Source organism: Salminus brasiliensis, chromosome 5 (assembly GCF_030463535.1).
Source record: "Salminus brasiliensis chromosome 5, fSalBra1.hap2, whole genome shotgun sequence".
NCBI lineage: Eukaryota > Metazoa > Chordata > Actinopteri > Characiformes > Bryconidae > Salminus > Salminus brasiliensis.
In genome coordinates, this window is record NC_132882.1 from 19,768,479 (window position 1) to 19,784,947 (window position 16,469).

Genomic DNA, 16,469 nt, shown 5'->3' on the forward strand with positions numbered 1-16,469 from the left:
TTTATTTATTTTAAAAGATCTGAAGGCCATCCATTATTTCAACAAATAAGAACACTGAGGACCATGTACCATGCATGTAAGTAATTCACACACTGACCAGTAGGTGTGTACGCAAAGCAAGTGAAACCACTTAAGAAACTTTGTTTCCATTTTAACTCTGCACTTTTGTAACGTTTACGCCTCCTTACGCCTGATTTTTAGAAACGCCTCTGGCTTAAAACCGCAGAGGGAGCCTTTTAGTGTGGACTGGCAGAAATTGAGACATTTGGAAAAGCTCCTTTTACGTGACTAGTTTGTCCTGGTGAAAACAAATGGTTCAGCTTCAGCTAGTATCTGAAAATCAAAATATGATTAACGAATGACAAAGTGAAGGGTCTTGCCATCTTCAACCGAAACCACAGTATGGCACAATGCCGAAAGGCAACAAAAACATAGATGTAACACAAGCCCTGTCTGATGGCGACCTGATCTGTGTTTCAGGTGGCTCAGCAGACTAAAACTATATTACGGAACTGTAATACTGGTCTGAACTGAGATACTTTTCATTTCGTTCAACTCTGAGAACATTTGTGTAGTTGGTGTTATTCTGCTGTAGAGTAATTATCTGTGCCTCATACATTTCGATGCATGGATGTCATGACATTTTGTGCAGTTGACAAACCTTGATCAGCTAATTGATGCAGTTTTTCTACAGTGATGCAGGAGGGAAATGTAAACCATAGGCATAGCATAGATTTGATTCTGCGGATCGGAAGCAGATTGGGCTGGCTCAGGCATCGGAATGAAGATTAAAATAGAAAGCAGTAATGTAGTCTGGCCCTTTTCATATATATTTTTTAGCCTTAAGTAAAACCAGAAGTATCTAACTTCCACTTTGTGCTTAATTAGAAGCTAGTGAGGACATGCTAAAATAGTTGTGATAAGATCGTGTAACAGTTTGCAAGCATTGGCAGAAGCTGTAGTTTACTGCAGTCCATGTGAGCTCAGATCAGTGAAAAATAAGGCCTACAGCAGATCAATTCCAGTCATGCACAGCTGGAATCTAGCACAGTGTTGATTTCCCTGCTCAGAGACACCTGATTCTAAGCAAGGACATCATCACACCATGTTGGGCACTGGCTCTCCAGACCTGGCATGAAAGAACCTTGGCCAGTTTCTCTGACAGCCAAGAAAATCCTGCTTTTGTCCTGGCAATTTGTCCTCCTTTTTGTCCTGGCAATACTGAGTGGTTTTGATTGCATTTAGTAACAATAAGGTTAATGAGGCCTGGAGGACCAGTACCACCCCATCACCCTCATTCCAAAAGTACCAAAAGTAAAAAATCTTTTTGTGTTTTTAATTAATAATCCTCATACTTTGTTGACTGAAGTTCCAACTCAGAGGAAAAACATATATGTGAAAATGAGAATAGACAGACTGTTATCTACAGTAATAATGCAAATATATCACAGTTGCTTTGAGACTTTATTAACTGTGTAATTCCAGAGTTATAATATCAATCTTATACACTTCCTATGCGTCCTGTCATATGCAAATCCAGAACAGAACTGCAAAATCCTAGAGGAAGTGACAGAGCTGGTCTAAAATGAAGGGGAGTGCGTGCAATTAAATAACTAAAATATCTGTAGTCATTTATGCAGTAGTTTCTTTTTTATAGTTTGGGGAGCAGAACAATACATTGCACAATTAGAATTAGATTTTGGGCAGTGGGGTCCTAGCCATTACTGTCACTGATTTGTGAGTCTCACACTCAATGACCTAATTGCTATCAATAAGGCCCATAGCTGAAAATACATTAAACATTTGCCAAAAGTCCATTTTCATTTTTTATTCACTCAAGAGTGCCCTCTGCTGTCCGATCATCCCTAAAAAGATCACTTACAGATATATAGCAAAAAAAATCTGGTCATCCATCTTATTCTGACTGTATCTCAAAACCACATACACTGAATTCAGCCTAATATAATTAATGCATTTAATATAACATTCCCACCTAGTGTAACAGTACAAACTCCTGAGACTGGACTGCAGTTCTGCAACAGCATGTACAGCAGTTTTCTTAACAAGCAGACTGTGTTAACAGTCAGAAGAAGAGAGGAACAGGAAAGGGAACTTAAGAAAAATAGCACAGTAGCGCCTATACAAAGTGACTTTTATGGTGAAAAGTCACGAGAATATTTGCTATTATCATTGTCACCCCTTAGTCCTACTCGTCATTTATACAACATTTTATTCCCAAATCTAACCCCCTAACCTCGCCCCCATTAGCTAGAACTGCCCCAATCACAATGCCACTAGGGCTAAGGAGGTGAGGTGTAGCATATACCTCTTCCAAGCTGACCTGTCTTTTTGAATGGCCTCTAACACATCTTTGGAACGCTAAATGCTAACTGCACTGACTAGCATCATGCTGTGGGAGAGGGAGGGTCATTCTACTCCACCCAGCAGGGCAAGGTCTTTTGCTCTCTTGCTCTCTAGGCCACAAATTGCTGTGGCATTACTGAGGATTGAACCAGCAATCTCTCAACGATAGGGCCAACTCTTAGACAGCTGTGCTACTCTGCAGCCCCTTATTCTATTTTAAGCAGGTAAAGTAAGTGCGAGTTGACTATCTACTGTTCAGCGGAACAACAGAAGAACATTTAAAAAGGTGATAACCTACATGTGATACCATGAGTTATGTATAGATTTGATAAGTCATATAGTCAAAGACTTCAGAGAACCACAGGAACACACTAGGAAAAAAGCAACAAATAAAGTCAAATATTACATTTCTGAACAGCAGAATTTCACATCTTTCCAAAAGCATGAGCTCCCTCTTCTGAATACAGTTTTCAAATAACAGAATTACTGAGCATTGAGCCACTGAGTGTAAGATCAGCCAGCAAGATTCAGATTCTCTGTGTAAGAGTCTGTGTCAGTCTCTGCTGTCTACTCACACATGCTCTGGGTGTGTCATGATCTCACTGTATCTCAAACACATAGAAAAACGACATTCCTAAAGAGAGTCCAAATGGCTGTTAAGTCCTCCAAGGTCACTTTTGCCTTCTCAGAGCTTGAACTTCATCCTGCAAACAGTGACAGTTATAGTTCTTAAGTTTGAGAAATCCACAGCGTACAGGAGGGCATTCAAAAGATGAAAGATTTCACACAGATTTCACACTAAGTGAAAGCTGTTGTCTGAACAATAAGAATTTTGACCTGAAAAACTGAATGGCGCTCTCACCTGTAATTTCATTCGTTTGCTCTTTTCCTCACTTAGCTCGTCTCTGAGCTCTTTCATGTCTGTGCTGTATAGGAATAATATTGTATATTATGATATGCAAATGATAGCACATTATGATAACTAAATAGGACCAAATGCTGTGATGATTGAATTATTATTATGTGAATAATTAGAATTATTATTAGAATTAGAGTTAGCTTGTGCTTCTGGCAGTCATACTCACTTGTGTTGGGTTTTGAGCAGTTCCAGTGCCATGCGTAGTTCTTTTAGTTCAGCCAGTACCTGATCCAGTGTTGGCTTTTCAACTTGGGATTTGACCTCAGTTGGTTTGGGTTGCTGCTCGGCCATATTGGTTGATGGTAAATGATTTTCTGTGACCTGCAAGAAGACATACATTCATGTTCATTGTCACTGTCATGTCATTATATATATATATATATATATATATATATATATATATATATATATATATATATATATATATATATATATATATATATATATGTATCATATGTATACATACATACATACACTCACTCACACAATGAATATAAATAAATACCAATACATTTACGGCATTTAGCCAAACTATCCTCAGACACTGCCAGAAACAAAAGCCAGTGCTGCTACCTCAAGAGATAGATACACACATCCTGCCTACAGAAAAGAACACGCATCATAAGTGCAACACTTCTTCAGTCTTCAGTCTGTGTTTGAAGACTGTGAGGGACTCTGCTGTACAGACAGCCAGTGGAAGTTTGTTCCACCACTTGGGTGCCAGGACAGAGAAGATTCTTGATGCAAACCCTAACCCTAACCCTAACCCTAGTCAAGACGGGCTGTACTTGAAGCCTGATAACAATAAGTAACTTTTAGTAACAGTAAGTAGTTGTTTTACATTTCCAAAGCTCTCCTTATGGGAGTCAGCACCCAACACCTGCTTTGGTAAATCAGTGCTTAATGATGGGAAATCAGGTAAGCTGGTGATGGAATGAAAAACACTTACAAGCTGGCTGGGGACATCCAGGCTTTGTTTCCCAGACTAGCTCACAGGATCTCAACTACTTTTTTTAATACTGTATTTATGTTTACTTGCATCTGTTGTGCTGTTGCTGAGATAATTGATAGTAAATAACATGCTTAAGGATCTAAACTATATGTCAAATTTTGCTGTTTTTAACATCTTGTGAATCTGGCAGTTCTTTATATTGTCACAATTTCGTAATGATAAATGGACCAATAGAATTCCTCCAAAATGACTTAATAAAATAAAATTGTAACAACCACACTATCACATCACATTCTCTTAAATATTCACAGTAGTAACTCTTGTCTGTTATCAGGAAATGGAACATGGTTGAATAAACATCTGGTTTTCAAACCTTGGAGGTAACTTCCTGCTTTGTGAGGACACCATCTATTTCTGCTGACGCCTCATTCTGATGAGTGTCGCTGGAAGCCTGTAAAAACACCACATATCAAGGCTGATATTCAGTGTTTAGTTGTATCATGTAGCGCATCTGAAAGCATCTGCACTTTTTGATTCCCAACTCATTTATTCAGGTTTGTCCTTTAACTTATCAAACTGATCAAATACTCAAATTCATGCCCATACATGTATGCCTGTAGGTGGTCTCCTTTGGGGGGGTTTGGCCCTGTTGGCAGTAGGATGGCTGAGTTTTTCTGAAGACACATTTACTACATCCAACTGGTCTTTGGCTTTGCTCTCTGTGTGTTTAGATAAGGCAGGTGGGTGATCACCATTGTTCCTGAAAGAAGAAAATATATCCCTGTGTGAGAAACTGAGAAACTGGAAGCAGCCCACATGCACCTTCATGTTGGTGGTGTTGTAGGTATACACAAACAGGACACACCTGAACTTTCTCTAAAGTCAACATAAACTCTGAGAAATTTAACATCAAGGACATATAAAAGGTGAGAAAATATGACATTAATAATAATCATTAATTAACATTATTTTCTTCATTTAGAGGTTTTTACAAAAATGTGACAAAAGAATGCCATGACATGACTTTACATTTTGACAATGGGGGAAAAAAGAAGCAGCGCTGCTATGGAAGTCTATCAGTGTTTGATATGTCTACTGTTTAAGCAGCACATCTGAGCTGAGTGGTTTTTGTTCTGTTAAATGTTCTCTATGCCCATTTGCAGAAGAGGAAACAGGTAGCTTAGGCTTGTTTAGTTCCACAGAACCAGCTTTCCAGATCAACCAGCTTTAATATAGTTCAGTTGAATTAGTTTGAAGGTTGGGTATTTCATATCTTATTCCATACCCTACTCTCAGACTGCTCTGACATGGCAGCATTACCCCAATCCTAAATTGAGAGGCTAAAAGACAGGACTGTTCCTGTGACAGGACATTGCAGGCTTTTGAGAGAAGTTCACCATCAGACTGTATTTAACTGGTGTGCAGGTTCTGTTTTTAGAGACATGTCCGAGGTGATAAAATAAGAGTTAGATGAGAGGGCAGATTTTTCATTCTGTACAGGATACAAATGTGGAAATACACACTTGCTTACACTGCAATGTGCAAAACCAGACACAGTCACAGAGGAACTGATTTCTAAATGAACATTTCTTATTGATCATATAATAATCCCACTTACTAAAAAACAAGTGACCAAAAATAGCTTCTAAATTGCTTTGTGTTTGCTTTGCATTTCACTAGGTAGGAATGTTATCTGTGTACATATGTGCACATAGCTTACAGTTCCTCTCCGTCCCGTTTTGATTTTGAAGGTGTTGCATGCACGTTACATGGTGTTACGTTTGCATTAACCACCCCAACATCTTCATACAATTATCTGTGAAAGTTTAGTTAAAAAGTTGACGACCTACCTTGGCACAAGCTTTAGTGGTTTCTCCTTTATGGGAGGAGGAGGCGTCGCTTTGAACAAGCCAGGCAGCTTGATTTTACCATGTGGATCACTTCTGATATCTTTGGCTTCTGGCTTTTCATCTGCAAACAGGAACAACTGGTGTGATGGTTTTAAAGTAGAGACACAAATAACAGAACCTACCTCTTATTGAGCCGACAAACTAAAACAAGCATGTGACTGATTCGATCCTTTTTCTGCTTTTATTTATATTAGAGAATGACTTTAAATCTTTAGACTGTTTATGAACACAAATTCAGCCTCTGTGGAGACAATTACTTTCACTTTAAAGCAGTTGTCAGAAATCAACTGTCCTTCGTGCTGTAGTGTTCTCACCTTTGACCTCTGCCTTTGCATTTACTTCAGTGCTGCTCTTGTCCATTTCAGAAGTTTGATTTACTGTAAAACAGAGAATCCTATTTTACACATATGAACAGCATTAAGTTCCAAACCATTTTGCTGAACTCACACAAAAGACATTTTACAGCTTTCTCATGATGGCATGAGGTCAACAATGGAGGTCCTCTAAAAGCATGGGAATGTGAAGTTGCCTGACAGAGGAAGAACCCTGCTGTTTCCTGTGGCTACTTAAACCTCTCATGAGCCTCTTTAGAAAAATAAAACTTGGGAAATGGATAACTCTGAGAGAGATTTTGGAGGGCCTTCATGAGAACATGTGGAGAAGAGCTCATTTTAAAATGCTAATTAGTTTTAAAAACTAATTCATTAGAAAATAAAGAGAGGTGCATTTTCTCTGAGAATACAAAGTTGAAAGAAAAGACAATAAGCTGTGAACAATGATGTGGACATGCCTGTTCACAGGGCATGCTTTGTTGATTAGTATTTCTAAAATATTATCAGAAATACTAATGTAAAAAAAAAAATCATTTACAAAAATGTTTTGTATATTTCAGGACAGAATTTGCATTCCACAAGTTGGGAAAAATAAATCTCATAAACTAAAATGTGCAATCACTTTTGTACATGCCACATTTAATGCTTTATTTTCCTCTGCATGTTCAACAGTAAAGATGCACTAAAATCTAGCGGAAGTGTGTTCTCTGTAAAGGAACTGTGTTTTCAGGTATTGTACAATTAGAAAATCAACGTAACGTCATTTAGCCAGGGGTACTGAAACCTTTGCATACAACTGTACACACACATAACATTTCAAGCAGTCTAGACACTAAATAATTTGATTCTGAAGTGTAACCAAATTGCCACACTCCTAAAAGATGACAGAACACACTGCTCAACAGATTTAACACAAGATCAATCTGTTCTCTAGGAAAAAATGAGAAATATTATAAATAAATAAGCAAGGAAAGCAAATACTACAAGCGTCTACATACCCTCTCAGAGAAAAGCAAGTTCTGCTCCCAGTATCTGCAGTGTGACATTGACTACAAAGCAGAAGATGCCTGTAGACGCAAGAAAAATACTCAAGTGCCCTTGCCTTCCTCTGCAGCCTGCACACGTGGTGTTAGCAGGGCCTGCAGTTTCCTGTGGAACTCTCACACTGCTATGCCTGTGTGTGTCAATCTCTATATCAATGAAGAATTCAGTTTATATGCAAGACATTCAGGTGGACTTTAGATGGTATTCTATGGCCATCTTACAGTAGCGTTTACAGTGCTTCTCTTAAAATGACTGTACATTCGTTACACTTAAAAGGTTTCTCAAGCAGAACGTGAAAAGTAACTGTAGAAGCCGCAGGTGTTCTTAGCATTTATTTTAAGCATATCTGTGTCAAAAACCCACTTCCTGCTCCAGTTGTGACAGCTGTCAATGAGCATCTCACATCCTTTTTTTTTGTTTTTCAAGAACAGCTCAGTGAATGCAGCCTGTGGTGAAGATGTGTTATAATACACTACCTACTGTGCTCTTTTTTAAAGACTTCAAAGACAAGATTTGTGTTAACCACATTATTGCTGTGTATAGACTAAGCGTGCATGGGGGCCTCCAAGTCCCCAATTACAGCATTCATTAATAGCATTTTTCACAACTCAGCGATCAGGGCAAGAAGATGAGGTAGAAAACTGACAGCAAGTCCAGCTTATCATGGTGAACTGGCTCTTCCAGAAGTATCAGTGGATACTGGTTCGGCCTCATAGCTAACAGAAAGTGAAGGAATATTAGGAAAAGGAACTTGCCCTTACATTTAACCATTGACTGACTTAAAAAATAGTGTGCCAGTCTATTAAATAATCCGATTTTGGGGGTTTGGGGGGAAACTGGGGCTGTTCTGTGGCCATATTTATGTGGATCTTCGTATTAATCTGCCTGTGTTTGCCATGCAAATATACATATCACAAATATATGTCTAGATCAAATTAAACTCAAAGTGCAAGATAACTTTCAATATCTCCAATCCCTCACCTGAACACCAGACATAATGCATGTCTCATCAACTCCATCTACGAAGTTTGCTTAAATGAATCATGAAAGCTGTTGACATGATGAATTTTCCTTATTTTGTGTATTTTGACAGTTACTCAAACACTCCATGAATTCAAACCCAACAATGTGCCATAAGTGACAAAAATATCCAACTGCTTCCAGACACAGTCCAAGACCATCCTTCAGCATGATCTAACATAAAGAATCCACTAATCACCTGCATCCTAACCACCACTGCCAGCAGCCCAACTATTTACAAGTGTAGAAGGGTAGAGATTTTCTTACCTGATTGCTTCTGTGAACCATGTCTCTGTGGCAGCTGGCTTTTGTCCCCAAGCTAGCGAGAAAAATAAGAAAAAAATGGATTCAAGACAGAGTTGGGTAAAACACCATGCTATTTCCATGGGAACATCATGTTACTGACTTTAGCTTTCCTTTACTCAGAGGCTAACGGAAACCTCTGACTAATTCCTGCTTAAAATAACAGGAAGAAAATGCATTCGCTGAAAGACCACAGTAAAGCTCATTTGCAACACAGAAAAGTGATAAAACCAGCACTTACTGCCTCTGAAAATACACTCTAGAAGTAAACTGGGCGTTTCAGCACTAAAACTGTCTTATTAAAACTCTAGAGCAATGTCACTCTAAATTGCACGCAACAGAGCTAGTGTGGGAACATTTCCCAATCCCACTCACTTGAAGAGGGTCCGTCGGGATCACCATGACGAAATTATCAGGGAAGAAGCCCCTCCGCCCATTCAGCTCGCCTTCCCACCATCCCTCGTCTTCAGTGGCCTTGAAAATAAAGGAAAAGACAATAAAGCCAAGCCCTGATACCAGCCCATAAACACACCCTCTCTTCAAGAACAGGGATGTATTCAAGAACAACTGCGGAAATCATACAAGGATACATTAAGCCCTTAAATCCTTAGTTCAGCAGAAATGAGTATATATGTATTTACCAAATAAGGAATATTAGTTTCTGAATAATATTTTTTAAAGGAAGGAAGAGGAAACACATTTACACTGTTTTTCTCTTTCTTCAAAACATTGACTGGCCAAGGTATATATGTAGAAGACATTTTTCAATTCTCGTTAACCACAATAGCCTCATACACTCCTGTACAAATCTAAAGAAGCAATGGGCCTCAAACATGTCTTGGCTAAGTACTATATATAGAAAAAGAGAACTGTGCAAATTTGCCCTTTTTTCAGTGGCACATTTCTTAAATGTCATATAAATAACTGACTTAACAAGTCAATTTGCATTGTTTTTCATTTAAAATGAATTTAAATGCCTTAGGATGCATTTGGTGAGGTGTTTAAGGGGTTATTAATAACATTATAAGACTAGATTTTAAGAAGTTAAGAAATCATCCTATGATGTTCACTTGGTTCAAGTTAGATTCATAACTCATTTGTTTTATAGGGGTAAGTGTGTCAGTAAGAGTACACCTGTGTTTATGATGCTTATAAACAAAACTAAAGTTTTAGGCATAATGCAAAAAGTGTTGATTAAACTTTTAAAAAGTTTAAAAAATTTCTTAAAAGCTGGGACACGGTCCAAAAGTGGGGCATTAAGCACCCTCTAGTGGTTTGCGGGCCTATACTGAGGAGGAAGCAGTAGTCAGTATTGAGCCAAAAACAACACTTCATGTCATTAAAAATATCAGATCAATATCAGATCAAATTCGAACAATTAAGTGATTAGGTATTTTTAAACTATAAAAATATGAAACTAACAATACATATTGCAAGAGTAAATTCATTAAAAGTGTCTTCAACATAAATATTAAAGCAAAGAAGCAGCAAAAATATCACTGGTAACTAAAATTCATACTTAATTAAATATGGAAGTGCAGATAATGATGATAATAAAAAAAACTCAATGTGTGAAGTATGATGCTAAAGCCCTCAAAAATAAAGAGACACATTTTCAGTGGTTTTAAGGTGGAAAATGTTGAGAAGACCTGTTTTGTATATCAGTAAAAGATCATCTGGCAGATATTCCCTATCAAACAGGACAGCCAGACAACTGTAACGGCTCCTCCCTTTCCCATCAGAAAAAGTAGAGAGAGGACATCTCGGCTTTATGGGTTGTACGGAGTAACGTGATACAAGTGAACAATCAAAGTGCATCAGTTGAATCTCCAGACATATCTGACCTTGCTGATGACGGTGACCATGTCTCCCTTCTTTAGATCCAGTTCATCCTCAGCAATGGCTGCATAATCAAACATGACCTGACAGCATTCTTTCACTATCGGACAAAAGCAAGAGGAATGTTCAGTGTGACGAGCATGGTGACCGAGCACCTAAGGAATGTGTGCTGTAAATGTGTCATGTTCATTATTAGCAGCAGAACAGGAGCTTTTAGACCAGGAAGAAAACCACTGTGATTAATTCTTTGATCTATATCGTATCACACGACAGCCTGAGGTCAATGTCTGACCTTCTTATGACAGTAGCTAATATAAAGGAAGGCTTACTGGAAGTATGTCACCCATAAGGTGCCACCTAGTATTTAAAGGAATTCCCAGGGCTGACGACTGCTCGTATACTCTGTTAACACCCTACTAATTGTTTTTAAGTATGTCTATGGTCAAAATAGACCTGCTCTGACATTACAACAAAGAACCACTTCCAATGCTTCTATGGTAGTCATCAGAACAGGCCAAACAGCATTTGAAACCCTAAACAATGGCTGACATTTTGCTTTTTATGACATACTCACCATTTGTTTTTTTGCGTATGCTTGCTCTCTGCTGTTGTCCCTGGATAAGAAACGGAGGGATACATTAGATGTACCATTATATGATCTATAGGACACCAAGCTCTACCCTGTGTAGAGAAGCAATCTGCTCTAGCCTACCTCTTTACGGAAGAGGACATCAGAAAGTCTAGGCCTGCTCTTGCCTTCATTCGAGAAACCATCTGCAGAACATTGGGAGGGATCAGATAGACACTCTGTATGAAGGTCTTCAATTGATTGATAATGCAAAACAATGACTGTCATGAATGAAAATCAAGTACAATATCATGGACAAACCTTTTGGGAGGACAAAAATTTCTTTTACAAAATTTGAAGGAAAAGCTCCAATTTTGTTATTTTTTTTTCCCATCCACCATCCATCTTCAATCTGTAAGCAAAGAAAGGGACAGCATGAAGCCAAGGAAACTATGACAAAGCATATAGAGTGAAAGAGAGAGAGACCGAGATTCAGAGCTAACAAACATAAGAGGGAAGTAAGCACGTGAGAACATTATCACTCAAAAGCCAGTCCTCATGTATAAATATTACACAACTGTACCAACAAAACTCTGAGCCCATGTGATCTCTATACATGCTCATTTGGAGGATTTTCCATTTCTGATTCATGCTGTGGGCCAACTCCAGCTAAAGGCAGCAGGCTGCTAAACTAAGTCATGGTGGATAACATACATAACAAGGAATATCTTTGTAAGAAACATGTTGCTCACTACCTCTCTGAGGATCTCTACAGTTTCTCCAATGACCAGCTCCAGCTCGTCCTCATGCACTGGGGTGTAGGCATATGTGACTTCACATTTCCTACACTGGTCTTTCAACGGCATCTTCGCTGTAGTAAAAAACAAGCAGAGAAGAGAAACCTATGCCTCTGAACGGAACTGAACAGTTATGCAAAGAAAAAAAAAAAACAACCCTCTGGTCACATGTGTCTTTTTAATATGTATTTATAGTACTGTTTCTGCACATATAATTAGCACTTTGCCCTTGAGATAGGAAGTGGTTTGTGTGGATGAAGAAGTCTTTCATTACTTGCTTCTTGTTTATCATGCTGTCCGAGGTACACAAACTTTCTGCAGCTAAAGGCTCAAACACCTCCCAAGTGTCTTGTTCTGTAGTTTACTGACTGCTTTTTTTGTTTTGGAAAACAGAGGACTAATCTTGGAAGAATGTACATACATGTCCGCATGCTTCGTGGCTCCCTCTTGCTGTCTCCTATCAAGTGAACAGGCACTTCCTGCATGGACAGAAAGAAAAACAAAGGTTAGCCTAAAGGAGTGTGTGAAGAAGATGACCACAGTCTGGAAAAAAAAACAAAAAACAAAAAAAAAAAAACCCTGACATGAAAAATTGCAAGAACACAAGAAGAAGTTTGCACCTTGACAAAGTTGGAGGGGAAGATGCCTCTCTTTCCCCGGAGCTCTCCCTCCAGCCAGCCATCTTCACTGGCCACCTTCACGTTCTTTATGACATCACCAGCCTGCATTGATAACTCATCCCCCAGCGTTGCCTCAAAGTCTATCAGCACCAGCACCTCTGAGATGAACACACAGACGGAGGAGAGAGGAAGTGAGGAAGTGAGGAACACTGATGTTTAGTGTTAGTAAACCAATGACATTTTGCACATCTGAATGAACTTTACTGTTGCATGTATCTGATGTTCAGATCAAGTACACTGTGAGGAGATTTGCTTGTGAGGTAAGTCTATAAGGTACTGGGGATGAAACCCCGTAAAATCTAAGATGCTACGTATTATGTAATGTCATTGTAATGTAATGTCACTTGTCTTATTATATATTATATTATTATAATCTAGGCTACAGGTTGTCCTCTACCAAAGCATTAAATTAGTTAACCATGCTCTGAGGTGTCAGGTTTTGTCTGGAACCATTGAAATTACTAAAGAACCCCTCCTTCCCCCTGTTTTAATAGAGTTAAGGTATTATACCAACTGATGCTGATCGCTGGAATAAGTCTTTGTATTACATCAGTCACCATGAAAGACTTATGTAGTGTCATGTAGCCTCATGAATGCTGGCTTGATTTAAGTCTAAGCACCAAGTTTAATTGACAACTGTTGCTCTCCTAAAAGTCTTTGCCATAGATTTAGATGTATCTTTATGTTTATTGTTAATTAATTTGTCAATTATACAGTGGTCTCAGGATTTAGAAGTGTACCAGGATAATGAATACACTGGCATGCTATTACACATTTTGCCATTCTACACTAAAATGTTAGATGTGTGTTATCTCACGAGAGTTAGGCAATTTATCTTGCGTGTTCAGAAGAGATCTAAGAAGTAATGTGTTTCAACAGGTTGGAAGGTATGTGGTATGTGTTGTATAGCTCCAGGTGAAGTGGAATAAATGGGCCTAGCTGTAGTCCTCCCTAAATATGTAGCTGATATAATAGATGGCTCCAGAGGATGATTTAACTGTAGCGAATCAGGTGTTGTGTTGTCTGTTACTCTTCCAAATACTACTGGGGTCGTAATACAAAACGAAAAAAATAGCCATTCTGCCCTGGAGTGAAGGAGCTTAGGAAGTAGGCAGTTTCTTTCCCCCACACAGAACGCCTGTGCATGCATAGAAGACAAAGTATGGAAGTGAAAGTACTTAATGTAAATGGAATCTACAAATCTGAAACTTAATGACTTCCCAACACCATTTAAAAATAGTTTTAGACTGAATTTTGAGTATAATCCACATCCAGAAAACTGAACCACATAGATGTGGTCAGGATTATTATGACCTTAGACTGTAACACTGACCCACACTGTGATTACAAATTGAAATGATATTTAACCATCACACTGTCTACTATTAATACAGATAAGGGACTCTAACACAGTGTTCATAACATTATTCTGTTCATAACGTAAAGGCTACAGTATCAACAACAGAACTTGAGTTCGATTTCCAAACAGAAACTAGTGAAACAGAGCCCAACTAACAACACAGTTTGACATCTAAAAAACAGGCCACTTACCCATCGCTACCGAAACTGTGCTGAGTCCTCCTCTCGTTCAAAGGCAGAAGTCTCTCTCAGACTGGTGCTAAAAGCACAGCCTAAATGAATGCTGTTGCTCAAGACACAGAAACAGCAAAGGCAGCAAGGGCCCTCCTTCCTTTAGTCAAACATTAACACTAAGAAACTCTTCCTTGCTAGTCATGACAAGCTGCAGACGTTCAGAGGGTGATGTATATGTGTACCTGCATAAGATTGGGAGAGAGAGAGGAACAGGTATAACAGGTTGCTGTTGGAATGAGTCTCACCATAAGGACATAAAGTGTGAATAACCAGAACTGAAAAAGAAATATAAGAAGGGGGAAGCCTCCAGCGATAATTTAATCCATTTTTTCATTTTATTTTGACACACTGCCATGTAAAGAGAATGCGTATGCCTAACTTGTTCATCCATATCTCCCTCAAGGTTAGAGCTGCCTATTTATTGACTGTGTGCTGTCAAATGCAGATTCGATTTATGCTGGAATGAAGTTGAGGAACATAATATGAAACAATATGACAAAATACAAAACTGTCATTGTTTCATTAGGGCACAGGAACACTGGATAGCCACAATTTTGTACTTTAGACTGACAGTAATCTACCTTGAAGATCTAAGAAACATGTCTTGTTTGCCCTCACTGCAGAAGATTCTAGTAGTCCTACTCTACATGTCAGTGTTACACTGTTGTCTCATCTTTGAGCCACATATTTTAGAGGTGTCACAATATCAGAATTTTGGTACCAATACCACTGAAATGACTCTCAGTTCGATACTTAAACCAATTAAATAAATGTATTTCAACGTGAATATAGTTTCCAGTGTGGAATGAAGCCTATGATTTAAAAGTGTTATCTTCTCTTCAAGTAATAAAAAAAGACACGACTTATTTTAAAGAAATAATGGCATAGCATTTCTACTGCGGTGCCCAGCTGGAAAAAACAATGCAAATAGCTTAAGTGTAATAAATAACAAGATAAAACATCAATATTACAAAAACAGTGGCATGTAGCCTTGAAGTATTTAAAACAACCAATACTGTGTCATGAAACTTATCTAACCTTTAATGGTGCAGCATTTCAACAGTGGTACCTAGCCTGGACATTAAACACAAACAGGTAAACTTGCTGATTAGAACAAGAAGACCACTGACCTGGTTCCTAGTATCAAGTCCAACATTGACATATAACCATAAAGAGCCACCTAGCGATCATTATTTGCTACTAACAGCTTCCTTCTATAAAGACACTGGGAAGCTCTGTTTTACATTTACATTTACATTTATGGCATTTAGCTGACACTCTTATCCACAGCGACTTACAAGGTTACAGAGTACAGAGGTGGGCCAATGTAGTGTTAGGAGTCATGCCCAGGACTCTCACCCAGATCAGGAATTAAACCCCAATTAACCTCGTAGTGTGTTAGCTCACTGGAAGGTAGTGGTGTTATCTGTTGCACCACACCAACCACTAATCACCAACCCAAACCATGCTATAAGTGTCAGAAATCAACATGGCGACTTCTAGTAGTTAGTCTGAGTGGTCAGATGGCTAGAGCTCTGCTTTTCTAGGTACAAGTAGGTTAGACCAGCATGGCGCTTCTAGTTAAGACAACCACAGAGGTTGGTGCACACACAGTGTGCAAATAGCACCGTTATCACAATGTGAGCCTTAACTAGAAAATGTTCGCCAATTCAAACAATAATGGTACATATCTGGGTTTCTGTCTTTGAGATACTTAAATAAGTTTCAGGTGGTTTCAACAATCTCAAAATGCACCACAATAAGCAGTTTGGCCAAAGGATTAATGCACAACTTCTCTGAGGAAGACTATCATTCACATTGTTTATGTGAGCAGGGTTGTAGACAGTCCATACTGCAAAAAAAAAACCCTCACCTAACCTCCACCACAACCACTTGTTCTCGCTAGGTCCCACTTAGTCTGTCTGTGTGCAAGCAAGTGAGCCAGCTCAATATGTATATAATTGTGATTTTCAGGATATTGTATGTAATTTGAGGGCATCAAAGAGCCACTGTCAATATACAGGAGAGGTGGTATGTCAGGGTGAAGCGCATAATCTCCACCCTCCCTGTACTGGTGGCATTGTGTCATAGGGGGACTGTTTTAAAATTGGAAATAATCTGTATTTACAGCAAAAAAAAAAAAAAACT

The 16,469-nt window shown here is 38.6% G+C and overlaps 1 protein-coding gene across 1 annotated transcript; it reads right to left on the minus strand.

The window, feature by feature from the left end:
* Positions 1–1,813: 1,813 nt before the first annotated feature.
* Positions 1,814–14,371, minus strand: sh3d21 (SH3 domain containing 21). The gene is made up of 17 exons (XM_072679758.1): positions 14,280–14,371; positions 12,669–12,826; positions 12,470–12,527; positions 12,007–12,122; positions 11,573–11,663; positions 11,396–11,457; positions 11,258–11,297; positions 10,689–10,783; positions 9,220–9,318; positions 8,809–8,860; positions 6,460–6,522; positions 6,086–6,206; positions 4,842–4,995; positions 4,609–4,686; positions 3,450–3,604; positions 3,227–3,290; positions 1,814–3,068 (listed from the first exon to the last, which is right to left on the minus strand). The coding sequence occupies exons 1-17, from the start codon at positions 14,281–14,283 to the stop codon at positions 3,036–3,038; spliced, it is 1,443 nt and encodes a 480-aa protein (XP_072535859.1). The 5' UTR covers positions 14,284–14,371; the 3' UTR covers positions 1,814–3,035.
* Between the last annotated feature and the right edge of the window lie 2,098 nt (positions 14,372–16,469).

What these genes read in the sequence shown, in the direction of transcription:
- sh3d21 (XM_072679758.1), bottom strand. An exon ending in CTGTAGAGATCCTCAGAGAG is followed by an intron (nt 11,664 to 12,006) that starts GTAGTGAGCAAC and finishes CTTTGCTTACAG; the next exon opens with ATTGAAGATGGATGGTGGAT. An exon ending in AGCAGGAAGTTACCTCCAAG is followed by an intron (nt 3,605 to 4,608) that starts GTTTGAAAACCA and finishes GTCTTCTTGCAG; the next exon opens with GTCACAGAAAATCATTTACC.